Source organism: Odocoileus virginianus, chromosome 33 (genome assembly GCF_023699985.2).
Source record: "Odocoileus virginianus isolate 20LAN1187 ecotype Illinois chromosome 33, Ovbor_1.2, whole genome shotgun sequence".
NCBI classification, from domain to species: Eukaryota; Metazoa; Chordata; class Mammalia; order Artiodactyla; family Cervidae; genus Odocoileus; species Odocoileus virginianus.
In genome coordinates this window covers 32,762,398-32,777,430 of record NC_069706.1, presented here as the reverse complement: position 1 = coordinate 32,777,430, position 15,033 = coordinate 32,762,398, and the positions used below count along the sequence as shown (strand labels likewise).

The window sequence follows — 15,033 nt, the reverse complement described above, 5'->3', positions numbered from 1 at the left end:
CATTCCTCACTTGGGGGGAACCTCATCCTTCAGGACTTTCCCACCCCACCCTGGACCCTCCCCCACCCTTCCACCTGCGGGCGGGCAGACGCCTTCTGGAAGGGCAAGAGCACTGAACTCCAGGTGGGAGAGCTGTGTGCACATGCTTGGCCACTCACTTGCTGTGACTCGGGGTCAGGCTGGGCACCCAGCACTTCCAGCTCTTCCCTAGCTGCACACAGCCTCTGCCCTGCCTACCTCCCCACCTCCCCGTCTCTGCTTACACTGGTTAACTCCCCTCCGATGCCCTCCCCCGCCCCACCCCATCCTGGCCAGGTGGGCCCCCCTCGCCTCTGCACCTGGCTCTTCTCCCGCTCCACAGAGCACGTCTCCTGCAACGGACTGAGTGCGCTGAAGGCTGGGCTCCTTCTTTTCCTTCTTTGCATCCCCAGAGCCGAGCACAGGCCTGGAGCCCTCGTTGCTCGCAAAGCACTTGTTAAATGAGGGAATGAACCAGCAGGCATCTGAAGCAGCGGGGCCTCTCGGAGCTGGGCGTCCATGCCTCTCTCCCAGCCCTTATCTCGGGTCACATTTATGCACAGAGCAGGATCCCCGGCCCCACCCCAGGGGGCGCTCCTCGGAGGACCGATGCACACATCCTCTTCCTCCGATAGTCCCAGCACCAGCCCCTGGGTAAGATTTCAGAGGTGGCCAAGGGGCTGTTTCTCTGCTGCACCCTGCTGACGAAGAGGGGGAACTGGAGGACATCTGGAAGCTTCTCCGGCCATCAGTGGGTCCGTCCAGGCCTGGGGATACAACAGCGGTTTCTATCATGCGGGGGAACAATGGCCATCCCTTTGCCTGGTGGTCTGTGTTCTTCATTCACCTAACAATAGCTGGAGGACCTGGTTAGGGCTTTCCCCTTTCCCTCCCTCCAGAGCCACCCCCGCCCCCACGGAAGGATGTGTGGTCAGTGTTCGACTGACCCCCAGATCTCCAGGCTGGTCTGATGCCTGAACAGTGTCACTGAATTACAATTTTTCAATCGTCTACTCCCCCCACTCCCAGATTGAGCTCCCCCAGAGTGGGGCGTCCCAGTTCATTTACTTGGTCAACAGATCTTCACTGTGTGTCAGCCCAGGTTGGGGGTTTTCTGCCCTCATGGAGCTCACTTCTGTCTTGTCTCCAGGCCCAGCCCGAGGCTTGGCACACACGCACGGAAGCGGGTGCACGTGGATGATTCAACAGGCAAGTGGGGGAGGGCTTTGGGATCCCATCTACAAACGCCCCCGCTCTGGTCCAGGCTCCCCGCTGCGGCCCAAGCAAAGCCCAGGGGAACAAACAGACGAAGAACCAATTTCTGAGGCTGGGCTACTGTTGGCTGCTCTGCCAGACTCACCCCGCCTCCCTGGAAGCTGGTTCGGGAAACCAGTGGCAGAGGAGACGCTGGGACAGAGTGACCTCAGAGGACCCTCACAGCCCTGCTACTCAGTCGCCTGAGGGTCCTCGAGCCTGGCCGTCCAAGAGGCAGGCCGCCGGCCTCCACAGCTCTGGCCAATCCAAGCAGGAGGGCCAGATACGAAGGAGGCGATGGTAGCACACTGAAGGTAGTGGCCGCCTCCCCTGCTTCTGGGCACAGGCCTGGGACGGGAGTCTGGAGTGGAGGGACTGTGACCAAGGGACACACAGCAGCCTGCCCTCACCGAGTGACCCTAGGGGAAAGGTGCTGGCGTGGTTGGAGATGTCAGGCTCTGAGACTGCAGGCAAGTCTCAGCCGCAGCCTGGACTCCTTGGCCGGTGAATCCTGTTCACAATCCCTCTTGGGAGCCATTCTCTGGCTTCATCCCCGCTCCCCGGCCAGTGCAGGCCATTCACCGCCCTGGCCCTGGCCGCTGCTGCGGGTCTGTGGGTGTGTCTTACCCACCTCTGATTCCCAGGGCCTCTCCAAAAAGCCAGCCCAAGGGGGGCCATCCAGCTCCAGGAATGCATGAAGGCCACGTGTTAAGATGTTGGTGAGAACACCCGCACCAGAAGTGTTTCCTCAACGCGAGCCCACCATGAGTCCAGCTGACAGCTGATCAGAAGCTGTGAGCTCTGCCAGCCCGATCAGGTGCCCATTGGCTCAGTCACTTTCTGTCCTGCCTGCCCTGCCGGGACGGGTTTGGGCGGATAACGGTTAGGGTCAGGGTTAGGGATCAGCTCCCTGCAAATTACACTTCCTGGGCTCACTTGCCAATAGCTTCCTGGTTAATTTAGCCCACGGGAGCTCCTGCTGGGAGATCAGGAGACAGGCAGAGAGGCCAGGGCTCTCCTCCCCGCCTCTTGCTTCTGACAGTGTCGCCGCAGGTGCCCACGTCTCTCCTCTGTGTAAAGTCCCGCCAGGCAGCCCTTCTCATGGTGACCCAGCCTGGAGCGCGGGGACCACCACAGTGTCTCCCTGCTGTCCACCCATCTCAGGGTCGCCAACCTTCCCGTTTGCCCTCTCAGCTCTCCAGGGAGCCACGTATCTTCCCCCCCCCCCATTTCGTATCCCCACTGGGGAGTTGTCTGCCCGACTGGACCTGGCTGCGGTTCTCTTTGCTGCCCTCTGTATTCCCTGATCATAAAGACACAGCACGCCAGGGGCAGGTTGGAGGCAGTTTCTTTATACAAACGTAACCAACGCAACGGACCCATCAGCATCCTGCTGGGGCCCATGCAGGCCCGTCTCACCAGCCCTGGGGCAGAAGTCTGGGTGGTGGGGGGCGTCACTGCAGGGGAGGGACACTGCACAGGCCCGGGGAGCGGCCAGCACACCAACAGGGCGCTCCCAAGGACACACACGGACGCACAGACACACGGACACGGGGTAACCAAGGGTGTTGTGCGCAAGGACAGGAAGGAACCGAGAGCTGGGAGGAGCCACTGACAACCGATCCCCGCTGCTCCGGGGTTTCTTTGTTGGGGGGAAGGGGGTGGGAGGGGCCTGGGCCTGAAGCCAAGTGCCCCCAGTTGTGCCACGAGAGCCACGTGTCCTCACCAGGCGCCCTGCTTTCTGCATCTGGGAAGTGGGGACCACTGTACTTCACGAAGCTGTCATGAGGATAAAGGAGACTGAACAGGGATACATATCAAAATACTCAACACAGAGCATGGCACATAGAGGTGTCCAATAAATAACTTCGTGTCAAGAAAATCTCAGCTCAGAGAGGCCCTTTTTGAGAAGGCCAAGAGGGCAGACTGCGTCCCTGGAAACTTTCTCAGGGCATCAGGACCCTTGAGCACTCCTTGGAGCCTGTGGCGGCTGGAGTGGCCAGGGCCCCGGAATATACGGTACCAGGGCAGTTGAGAGGGGCAGGGGGCTGGACTCCCAGGGAGGCACCCGCGGAAGCTGGGTAGACACCGGAGGAGTTGGGGGTTGTGCCAAAATGATTCTGCACGTAGCACAGGCCAGAGGCAGGCTGGTACGGAGGCAGGCTGGGCATGTGCCCAGGAGCACACGATGGCCAGGAGGCCAGTTTCTGGCCACTGACATGCTGCATCTGGGCGGCAGGGTGGTTCGGGGTCAGGTGAGGGTGGCCACTCTGCGTGGGGTAGGAGCCGGGCACAGGGTTTGGCCTGGAAAGGAACAAGAGAGAAGACGGGCGCTGAGCTAGTCATGCCGGGGAACACAGCACCCCGACTGTCGATCTGCAGGAGAAAAGGCTGGGCTCGCTGCACTGCCTTCTATTACAACATGCTGTGGACTGGAGTTTCCTGTAACCAGCTGTACATGTGCCACATGGGGAGAAAGAGTCATCTCAAATGAACAGAAAACAGATGCCCAGAGCGGGCAGGGCACACTCACGGTCCTGCAGTAAGCCAGCAGGATGAGGGGCGGTCGGGCCCATGCCTAAGACCCCTTGAGGTATAAGGGCAGTCGGCAAGTTGGATGGACTTGGGGATGGGATCACAGTAGTTAGTGTCTTCCTTGGCTGGCCAAGTGATCAACCAAAGAGAACGGGTCCACTTCTGTGGGAGGTCGGAGGGGAGGGCTCCAACGGGGTAACACAGGGCTCGGGCCCAGGCCTTGTCTGCTGGCAGATGGTTTACCCATGACAGCAGGAAAGAAGGCTTATAGCTCAAAGTCCTGGCAGGCAGGAACGGATGTGACAGATGCGGGGAACTGTCTGTGCCGAGGTCAAAGACCCCACCACAGACACAGGTGGCTGGGGCCATGGAGGGGGACACCTTCTAAGGGATTTAGCCTGTGACCTTTTGCAGAGATTTCTCAATACGAAGAATGAACGTCACCACCACTGACATCTGTGTTAGGTAACGATTAAACCTTGATACATTTCAGTCTAAACCTAAGCTTATAAATCAACTGAAGTAGAGACACAAACACTTGGCAGCACTCCCTGAATTTTAAAAATGCAGAGGCTCTGGCCTATAAGAAGCTTGATAAGAGCCTCCAAGGGAGACAAAGCTGTCCAGGCAGCCAGGACTGATGCCAAAACCAACACGTGCATCAGTGCTGCCCGTGTCCTGTTGTTTGGTCATCAGAAACATCATGTCTGTTCTGGGTGTCTGCAATAGGCCAGGGTGACACGGGCTGGGACACTATGCCATGTGGGTCACCATATCCCCAGCCAGGTCTGCACGTTATGGGGAAGCAGGATCACTGGGCACCACGGGTGTCACAGTTACAGAGAAGTGAGTGTGATCCAGCGTGCAAGACCGTCGTCACTGGGGGCTGCCTTGTAGAGCGAGGCCCCAACCGCCAGGGGTCAACATCGGCAGCTGTCTTAGAGGGGCTTCCTTCTTGGAGCGTGGTTGAGGAGTTTGCAAATGAGGTCTCCTAAGTTCTCTCTGAACTGAAATTAGAACTGAAGTTCTCCCTAGATTCTGTGAGAACAGCAATTAAGAACCAAAAAGCTATACAATACAGCTAATTCTAAATGTAAACACCTCCCACCCATTGTTGCTGCTGCTGAGTCGCTCAGTCGTGTCCGACTCTTTGCGACCCCACGGACTGCAGCACACCAGGCCTCCCTGTCCTTCACCACCTCCCAGAGCTTGCTCAAACTCTTGTCCATTGAGTGGGGAATGCCATCCAACCATCTTATGATCTGTTGTCTCCTTTTCCTCCTGCCCTCGCTCTTTCCCAGCATCAGGGTCCTTCCAAAAAGCTAAAATACAGCTAATTCTAAACGTCAACACCTCCTACCCACTGATACTCCAGAATTACTTGCCTGAAATAAAATGAGTGAGTGTGCATTTCTATTTTTCCTGGTACCCATCCTTGCCTTTAAGAAATGGTCAGAGCTGGGACTTCCCTGGGAAGGTCCAGTGGTTAGGACTTGGCACTGTCACTGAGGGAGCCCCGAGTTTGATCCCTGGTAGGGGGTTAAGATCCAACAAGCCACACAGCATGGCCAAAAAAAAAGAAAAGAAAAGAAAATGGTCAGAGGGCTTTGAGCCACTGAAGGCTGAGAATCTGTCTCTTAAAATAAACTACAAGGAATAGCTCCTGATTCAACCAAGATCCTGCCTCCAGGCCAGTGTGGGGGACAAGATGGACTCCACAGCTGGCTCAAGGCAGAAACCAGCCACTGCCTTAACTTTGCAGTGAACCCTCTCTCTGGGACAGAAACCTCCACTGTGAACTCTCAGCATTGACAAAAACCAGTGAAGGCCACCCGAGGCTGGCAGCGTGTGTGCAGGAGTGACAGGAAGTGAGCAGGAGCCGGAAGCAGGAGGCCCTGGCTCTAGACCGGGCACTTCTGACTCTGTGTTACCTGGAGAAAGATGTTTGTCCCCTTTGGGCCTCCTCTCCGACAGGAGGGAGTGAGGCTACGTGAGAGCTCCATAGAGTTAACACACCTGGATTGGAAAGCAGTGAATAAACTTCACCTTCTCCTGCCAGGTGGCCAAGAACACCCTGAGCTTCGGGCCATGCCACCTCCTTAGCCCGCCAGTCAGCCGGGTGGATCACACTTCTTACCAGCGACGCCTGCCAGAGCCCAGTCCCAGGCACACAGAGCGCGTCAGTGCTGAGGGCTGGTGATGCCCTCCCGCAGGCCCTCGGGATTATGCGCAAGGGCTCTGAACGCCTCCCATCTAACGCCCTTCCTGCTTGGTCCCCTCTTTGGAAGCAGCTGGGCAGAATCCAGGACGCTCAGGAGAAATCTGTGCACAGGTTTCGCTGGGCAGGCCCAAGCGACCCACACCTCTTCCCTATTCCCCAGGACACCGAAAACCAGTCGCACCCTCTACAGCAGGGAACCCCCACCTCTGGGACCTGATGATCTGAGGTGGATCTGAGAGTGAAAATAAAAGTGCACAAAATATGTAATCACTTGAAATACCCTGAAACAACCATCCCCTGCTCCCCCCCCAATCCCACTCCTGGTTCGTGGAAAAACTGTCCTCACGAAACTGGTGCCAAAAAGGCTTGGGACCGCGCTTTTATAGGCCCTGGAGCTGCTCCAGGAATAAAGCAAGCACTGCGTTCTGTAACTTACTTCCGGCTTTGGGCTGCCCTCCTTTCGGCTGAAGAGCCGGAGATGTACTTGAACATTGAAATCCTCCTCATCAGGCTGAAGGGGAACTTCTGGTCGAGCTTCATTGCGACTTGCTCTGGGACGTCAAAGGAGAAGCAGTAGGTGAAGCCGTCTGGGGTCAGCGTATTAAGGAGAAGTGGAGAGAGCTAAAGGGAGGGGGGCTACGTGCTGCCCCAGGACACAGGCAACCACGCTGACTCCACGGGGGGCCTGGGCTTATTCCACCATCATCTCTGGACTGCAGTTTCAAGCTCAGGGGAAACCAAGAGATGGCGTTTCTAGCCTCCGTACCTCAGAGGGAACACAACGCAGCAATAGGAGAGGCAGGCAGGTGCTAACATCTCACCTTCCCCTGGACACACCCATCCTCTCTCCTGGGCCTCTCGAGCCCCTGTAATCACCGTCAGAAGCCAGCACGCACCTCTGTTTCTCTAAGTGGGATGAAGCAGGCAGCCAGTCTAATACCCTCTGGGAGGTCTGACATCTTGTCCTTTGTCCCAGGTCGAAGGAACCGTGCCTCGATGTGACCAAGTGAGCTTCTCGTGGGCCTCTGTGGCAGCCCGTCCCCCACATCGTCACCAGCTCCCAGAGATGTGAGGGCACCCTGGTTGTCCAACCTGCGTCAGCCCGTCACTGCCGAGATGGCCAAAAAGAGTCAGCCTAATTGCCAGGAATGTAAGGCTTATTCTAAGTTTTTAACCACTCAAATGTTCAAAGCCTACCTTAAAAAAATTTTTCTTTTTCTCTTCTGAGAAAAAGACTAAGCCAAACAAAAACAAAGAAACCTGTTTCCTGGGAATATCTTTTTTTTCCTGGGAATACCTTTCACGGAACATCTCTAGCTCATGGGTATTTCAGGACCCTCCAACAACAAAAAATTGGCCAAATGGGTTTATACCTTGGAAAAAAACAAACCAGAGTATTTCATTAAACGGTAGTGCTGAGCCAGAGAAGGCAATGGCAGCCCACTCCAGTACTCTTGCCCGGAAAATCCCATGGATGGAGGAGCCTGGTAGGTTGCAGTCCATGGGGTCGCGAAGAGTCGGACACGACTGAGCAACTTCACTTTCACTTTTCACTTTCATGCACTGGAGAAGGAAATGGCAACCTACTCCAGTGTTCTTGCCTGGAGAATCCCAGGGATGGCGAAGCCTGGTGGGCTGCCGTCTATGGGGTCGCACAGAGTCGGACACAACTGAAGCAACTTAGCAGCAGCAGCAGCTGAGCCACCGTATGGAAACAGGTAGGGGGATCTCTCCCAGAAGAGAAAACTTTGGTGTAAAGAAGGGAAGTGGCCTGAGGCCACATGGTTTTCAAATCTGAAGCTGGCACACAGAATACCTACATGTGAGCTCTATCTGCCTGAACCCCCTGCCCCGACCCCCAGGACCTACAGTGTGGTTCACCCTCTGGCATGTCATCGCTACGACAACAGCCCTCTAGGAAGGATACATGCTAGCCCTATTCCCAGGCCACAGACGTTACTGAGGAAAGAGGTCTGGGGAATGAGCCAGGAGGCACAGAGCAGGAGCCAGGGCACCAGCAGCGAAGGCACAACCATGCCGAACACCAGGGCCCGCCGCATCCGAGAGCGGACGCAGTTGACTCCCAGCATGGCGAAAGCCACGGGGGTGAAACCACGGGCGTCCTCCACCTCCCCGAGCTTTGACAGCGATGACACAGCTTCAAACGACAGGAAGATGATGGCACAGATGACGGCGAAGACCACAGTGAAGAAGCAGTGGCGGACGGTGCCCACGGTTCTCTCAAAATTGCCAGCAAAGCGCCAGATGACGATGGCACCGCAGAGCAAGGAGACGGGGTTCTCGTAGACAAAGATGTAGGTCACCAGCCTGTAAACTGCAGGGGGAACCGAGTTAGAGGCCTGACGGTGGCTTGCTCCAAGAAGGGAAAAGCCAGGTTACAACCCACCTAGGAAAACGGGGAGCAGCTGGCTCTCGTTGCCAGGGAAAATCAGCCCGGAGCCAGTGGGATAAGCAGAGGGGAGCAACAGCGAAGGACCCAGGACTCAAAGTAGAGGCGGGGATGTCTAATCTGTGCTCTTTCCCAGACCTGGAGCAAGTCTTATCTGTGACTGGCTTCCACGTGGGGGAAGAAAAATAACACTTTTTAGCATGGGATGGTCTCTTATAATTTGTAATGTGCTTTATAATCCTCTTTGAGGCTTTAATACTGACCTATCTCACCGGGCAGTTTGAGGGTTAATTAATTGTAACAGCTTCAGGTGGATTGAGTGGGTGTCACTTAACACTCTTTGTGCCCGTCTCCTCGGCTGTAATCCTGACCTCTCCTTCCATAGTGGCTGTTCAGAGGAAGAAAAAAGGGACCATGAATTATTGTGCACCTGTAAAGATGAGAAAACTATCACTAAGAATGTAGATACAGAACTCAGAAGTCTTTCTGGCAAGTGCTTATCCAGTCTTAGAGGTAGAGTGATGTTTGATATGCAATAAGATAGTAAAGAATCTTTTATTTTTCTACAAGCAGTCCTCACTTCTGTATTTTTACATCCCTGCAGGCAAAAACACTAAACTGAAGGAGGAGGGTGATCAGTGAAGTGGCAGGAACATTGGATTTGGAAGTCTAGAGGAATCTTGGCTCTGTCACATCTAGACTGGCTGAGTTCAGTCCAGACACAGGGCCCTGTCGGCTTCAGTGGTTCTTATTGTAAAATAAAATGGATATACTCGAGGCCCTCAAAGGTCTCTTACGTGTCTAATACTCACATTGTCCATGAATCCCACACTCAAGAGAAGCCGCAAAGTAAAGGAAAAAAAAAAAGGGAGCTCAGTTTAGGCTGGCATTTTGCATCTGTCTCTGAAGACAGACATGCTATGTGATCCAGGGTGAGGGTGAGGGGGACCACTTTTAGATTTGAGCAGGGAGGCAGGCTAAGAACCATATACCTCAGTCAGGCCATCTCGGTAAGGCTTCGTCATCTGAAGAGTACCATCATTACTTGTTGAGTACTTCCAACACTGAAATCCCAAGGGTACATGTGAAGATTCTAGAAGCAATTCTATATAATTTGGGGATTTAGAAAGCCCAAGGTTCCAGTTCCAAAATGTCACACGATGCAAAGAACAATCTGGGTTCCTGTGTCAATTGTATGACTCAATAGCTCTGTGAGTCTTCGCATTAAGCCTCAGTTTCATCTAAAGAGTGGACAACAATAAAGCCCATGGGCAATAAAGCCTACAGTAATAATACGTCATGGGATCACCGTGAGAATTAAAAGAGATTAATGCATGTGAAAGTGCTTTGCAAAACAACAAAAGTCATACAAATCTCTCATTTTCCAAAAAAGAATGGGGAAGAAACAGAGGCTAAGAACATCTTTTATGAGCAGATATTTATACTTAATTGGTCTGCAAAATCTCTCCATCTCCCTGAGAAAACCAACACCTCTCCCAAAAGTACAAGACACCCCGCTCTCTCTATAAGCTGGGAATCGGAGTAAGGATTAAGATAAAAACGAAGATGCAGAAGAAATTCTAAACCCCAGGAGGCCAGGATGCTTACAGAGGTGGCCACAGATACAGCTCAAGTGTCTTGAGAAGGTGGAAAAAAAATTTTTTTTTTTGTTTCCAGTAGGGGGTTGGGCCCTAAAGCAGACGGAGGTGTGAATGTGACAAGGGAGAGAAAAATCCTCCTCGGAGAGCAAGCAGGGGTGAATGAAGCCTAATCGCTACGAATGGATATGGGAGCCTTGCCCAGTACGATGGCGACAGGGACGGGAACACATCTGGGTAGGGAAGGGTTACAGGGATGACCAAGATGGGGCTCTGCACAAAGACGTGGAATATGGGGCTGGTCCTCCAGGTGGGGAGAATGAGGCGGACGGAGATAGGGTGGCGTGGGTTCTGGGAGGCCGGAGCCCAGGGCCTGGCGAGATCGGAGGAAAAAGAACTCGCACCCGGTACCCGGCCCCGCCCTGCTCACCTTGCCAGTTGCGCAGGGCCTCGGACCGCAGCGAGAGGCCCGAGGGCGCCAGGGGCTGCTGCAGCAGGAACAGACGGGGCCCGGATACCAGCAGCGAGAGCAGCGCGGTGAAGAAGGTGGCGGATGGCACCTCGGGCCACAAGGACCAGCTCCGGTAACCCGGCTCCGAGACAGCCATGGCCGCCAAGGCTCCCGCTCACCTACGCAGCTCTGGCTGGTCCTCGGCTCCTTCCGCCTCCCTGCGGCTGTCACCCGTGGCAACAGCGGAGCGGGTGGCCGGAAGCCCCGCCTCCCAGAGGCCCCGCCCTGTGCGGAGTTACCCAATCCGGTAACTCGCGCTGGCAGGCCTCCCACGCGCGTAGGCCGTAAGGAGTCCAGCCTGTGAGCTTTGGCTGCAGCATCCTCGGGACCGGCTAGGAGTCTTGTGTGGGAGCCGCTTGGGGGGCACCGGGCGGGGCGGCTCGAATTTTGGATTTCATCATCTCAGCTCTAGCTACCTAATGAGTATTGTGCCTTGCAGTTTACAGAGCCTTCGATCTTTTTCTCTGTCTCACACACAGCCTCCCTTATCTGTATCTACCTTCATTAATACCCGTGGCGACACTAGGGTTTGGGTAATGCAGTTAGATGGCAAACACAATTAGAACTCAGGTTCCTGCCGTTGCTATGGCCTGGAATTGGCTACTAGCAAAAGCAGGTTTTGGTGCCTGGATTAAAGAAACAGGGTAGGAGAGAAAGGAGGAATTCCACGGAAGGCCCTGAAGTGTTCTTCAGTTGCTAAATTGTATCCAACACTGACTGACTCTTTGCGACCCCGTGTATTGCAGCACGCCAGGCTTCCTTGTCCTTCACTATCTCCCGGAGTTTGTTCAAATTCATATGCATTGAGACAATGATGCTATCTAACCATCTCTTGCTCAAATTCATATCCATTGAGTCAGTGATGCTATCTAACCATCTCATCCTCTGCCGCCCTCTTCTCCTTTTGCCTTCCATCTTTTCCAGTATCAGATCTTTCCCAATGACCTGAAGTATTAGGGATGTAATTTAAGAATAATAATAACCAAAGTCTGTTTCAGCCCTTAAAGTCTGAAAAGCATCTTCACCAGAGAAGAAAAGCACCTTCACCTTCACCAGTTGTTTAGACAACTGAAATATTGTTTCCTCAATTACAGATGCTCCAGACTAGGACTAGGATCTGAATCCCTGTTTGCTAAGTGCTGACTTTCTTCCCTTTTCACTATTTCCCTCTAATATCCTGCCTACTGCTACATGGATATAAAATTGACTACTGAGAAATGAACAAATGCTTCATTCTCTGTGCTGGACTTTCAGATCTGTTCCCAGACCTAGTTTGCCCCCCTGTCAATGGTTCTGGCAATGTCTGTGTTCCCATGAACCTCAGGAAGGGAACCTGAGATTCTTTTTGTCATTTGTGTTTCAGTTCAGTTCAGTCGCTCAGTCGTGTCTGACTCTTTGCGACCCCATGAATCGCAACACGGCAGGCCTCCCTGTCCATCACCAACTCCCGGAGTTTACTCAAACTCATGTCCATCAAGTCAGTGATGCCATCCAGCCATCTCAACTTCTGTCGTCCCCTTCTCCTCCTGCCCCCAATCCCTCCCAGCATCAGGGTCTTTTCCAATGAGTCAACTCTTCGCATGAGGTGGCCAAAGTACTGGAGTTTCAGCTTCAGCATCAGTCCTTCCAAGGAACACCCAGGACTGATCTTTAGGATGGACTGGTTGGATCTCCTTGCAGTCCAAGGGACTCTCAAGAGTCTTCTCCAACACCACAGTTCAAAAGCATCAATTCTTCGGTGCTCAGCTTTCTTCACAGTCCAACTCTCACATCCATACATGACCACTGGAAAAACCATAGCCTTGACTAGACAGTCCTTTGTTGGCAAAGTAATGTCTCTGCTTTTTAATATGCTGTCTAGGTTGGTCATAACTTTCCTTCCAAGGAGTAAGCATCTTTTAATTTCATGGCTGCAGTCACCATCTGCAGTGATTTTGGAGCTCAAGAAAATAAAGCCTGTCACTGTTTCCATTGTTTCCCCATCCATTTGCCATGAAGTGATGGGACCAGATGCCATGATCTTAGTTTTCTGATTGTTGAATTTTAAGCCAACTTTTTTACTCTCTTCTTTCACTTTCATCAAGAGGCTCTTTAGTTCTTCTTCACTTTCTGCCACAAGGGTGGTGTTGTCTGCAAATCTGAGGTTATTGATATTTCTCCCAGCAATCTTGATTCCAGCTTGTTCTTCATCCAGCCTGGCATTTTGCATGATGTACTCTGCATATAAGTTAAATAAGCAGGGTGACAGTATACAGCCTTGACATACTCCTTTTCCTATTTGGAACCAGTCTGTTGTTCCATGTCCAGGTCTAACTGTTGCTTCTTGACCTTCATACAGATATCTCATGAGGCAGGTCATGTGGTCTCGTATTCCCATCTCTTGAAGAATTTTCCAGTTTGTTGTGATCCACACAGTCAAAGGCTTTGGTGTAGTCAATAAAGCAGAAGTAGATGTTTTTCTGGAACTTTCATGCCTTTTCAATGATCCAGTGGATGTTGGCAATTTGATCTCTGGTTCCTCTGCCTTTTCTAAATCCAGCTTGAGCATCTGGAAGTTCACGTACTGTTGAAGCCTGGCTTGGAGAATTTTGAGCATTACTTTGCTAGCATGTGAAATGAGTGCAATTGTGCAGTAGTCTGAACATTCTTTGGCATTGCCTTTCTTTGGAATTGGAATGAAAATGTACCTTTTCCATGCTGTGTAGATTTAAACTAATGCTGCTAATGATGCAGCAGTGGGCATGAAAATGAAGGTTTTACTCAACAGGAAGCAGCATATGACTCAGAAGTGCGGTGTAGCAGCTAAAAATAACGAGTGGGGACTTGGGCTGCTGGAACAAGAGTCTGGGCCTTGGAAAGAGGAAGGGAATGGTGGTCCTGTTTCCTCTGTGCCACTCCAGGAGTTCTGGGTCTACTTTCAGACATATATTTTGGATAAAGATCTAGAAAAATTGTTGGCTTGTCCACCAACAAGTGACTAGAATGGGGAGGGAAAGGGGGACTTCAAATCCTATTTGATGAGGGACAATTAAAGAGATCAGAGAGACTTGCCCGAGAAAGCTTCAGGGGTCCTGACCACTGACTGACTATGTGAAAGGCTTTCCTGGAGGTGAGGGAACAGACTTACCCTGTGTTACTCTAGAGGGGAGACCTGGGGATGAAAGGTGAAAAATGATAGGGCAACACACTGGGCTTATGAAAGAACTTTCTGACAATTTGGATTGTCCATCTATGGCATGAGGTGCCTTAGTTGATAGTGAGCTCTCCGTGACTGGAGGTGTGCAAGCAGAGGCAATCTGGGGACTTGAGGAGCCTATTGAAGTGATTCAAATGTCAGGTTGGAGATGGAACTAGATGCCTTTAAAAATTTTTTTAGACCCTCAGTTCTAAGACTCCATAAACAAACAAATGCATATAGAGGGTTGAGGCCCTTGCCATTTACTGGGGTTGTTGTTCAGTTGCTAAGGTGTGTCCAACTCTTTGCAACCCCATGGATTGCAGCATGCCAGGCTTCCCTGTCCTTCACTATCTCTTGGAATTTGCTGAAATTCATGTCCATTGGACTCCATGCTATCCAATGGTGATGCTATCCAACCATCTCATCCTCTGTCGCCCCCTTCTCCTCCTGCCCTCAATCTTTCCCAGTATCAGGGTCTTTTCCAGTGAGTCAGCTCTTTGCATCAAGTGCCAAAGTACTGGAGCTTCAGCTTCAGCATCAGTCCTTCCCATGAATATTCAGGGTTGATTTCCTTTAGGATTGACTGGTTTGATTTCCTGCTATCTAAGGGACTTTCTAACGCTTGCTCTTTGGAAGAAAACCTATGACCAACCTAGATAGCATATTTAAAAGCAGAGACATTACTTTGCCAACAAAGGTCTGTCTAGTCAAAGCTATGGTTTTTCCAGTAGTCATGTATGGATGTGAGAGTTGGACCATAAAGAAAGCTGAGTGCCAAAGAATTGTTGCTTTTGAACTGTGGTGTTGGAGAAGACTCTTGAGAGTCCCTTGGACTGCAGGGAGAACAAACCAGTTGATCCTAAAGGAAATCACCCCTGAATCTTCATAGGAAGGACTACATGCTGAAGCTGAAGTTCCAAAACTTTGGCCACCTGATGCTAAGAGTCAACTCATTAGAAAAGACCCTGATACTGGGCAAGATTGAAGGCAAGAGGAGAAGAGGATGACAGAGGTTGAGATGGTTGGATGGCATCACTGACTCGATGGACATGAGTCTGAGCAAGCTCTGGGAGTTGGTGATGGACAGGGAAGCTTGGCGTGCCGCAGTCCATGGGGTCTCAGAGTCAAGACACAACTGAGCGACGGAGTTGAACCCAAGGGATTGTCAAAAATCTTTTCCAGCACCACAGTTCAAAAGTATCATTACTGCCCCCTGGTGGACAGTTCTGTGCAGGAGTCCTTTAAGTTTGTTGGCGAAGAGGCCAAATCCGGAAGCAGAATACTGGCCCCTTGCCGGCTGTCCGGGGG

General features: G+C 52.3%; 1 protein-coding gene across 2 annotated transcripts; it reads right to left on the bottom strand.

Moving 5' to 3' along the window:
• Positions 1 to 2,603: 2,603 nt before the first annotated feature.
• On the bottom strand, positions 2,604 to 10,740 carry RHBDD2 (rhomboid domain containing 2). Of its 2 annotated transcripts, none has more exons than XM_020869164.2 (4): positions 10,467 to 10,740; positions 7,956 to 8,363; positions 6,465 to 6,615; positions 2,604 to 3,576 (listed from the first exon to the last, which is right to left on the bottom strand). In XM_020869164.2, exons 1-4 carry the CDS (start codon positions 10,642 to 10,644, stop codon positions 3,219 to 3,221), a joined length of 1,095 nt encoding a protein of 364 aa, XP_020724823.2. In that variant the 5' UTR covers positions 10,645 to 10,740; the 3' UTR covers positions 2,604 to 3,218. The 2 variants fall into 2 exon arrangements, with proteins under 2 accessions (XP_020724823.2, XP_070316338.1); XM_070460237.1 differs by lacking the exon at positions 10,467 to 10,740 and adding an exon at positions 8,436 to 8,528.
• Between the last annotated feature and the right edge of the window lie 4,293 nt (positions 10,741 to 15,033).

Excerpts from the sequence above, each read along its gene's own strand:
- RHBDD2 (XM_020869164.2), bottom strand. The coding sequence starts at position 10,644 with ATGGCTGTCTCGGAGCCGGGTTACCGGAGCTGGTCCTTGTGGCCCGAG. Across the intron at positions 8,364-10,466 it reads GGCCCTGCGCAACTGGCAAG|TTTACAGGCTGGTGACCTAC; the intron begins GTGAGCAGGGCG and ends TTCCCCCTGCAG. Across the intron at positions 6,616-7,955 it reads CCTGGGAATAGGGCTAGCAT|ACGGCTTCACCTACTGCTTC; the intron begins GTATCCTTCCTA and ends CGCTGACCCCAG.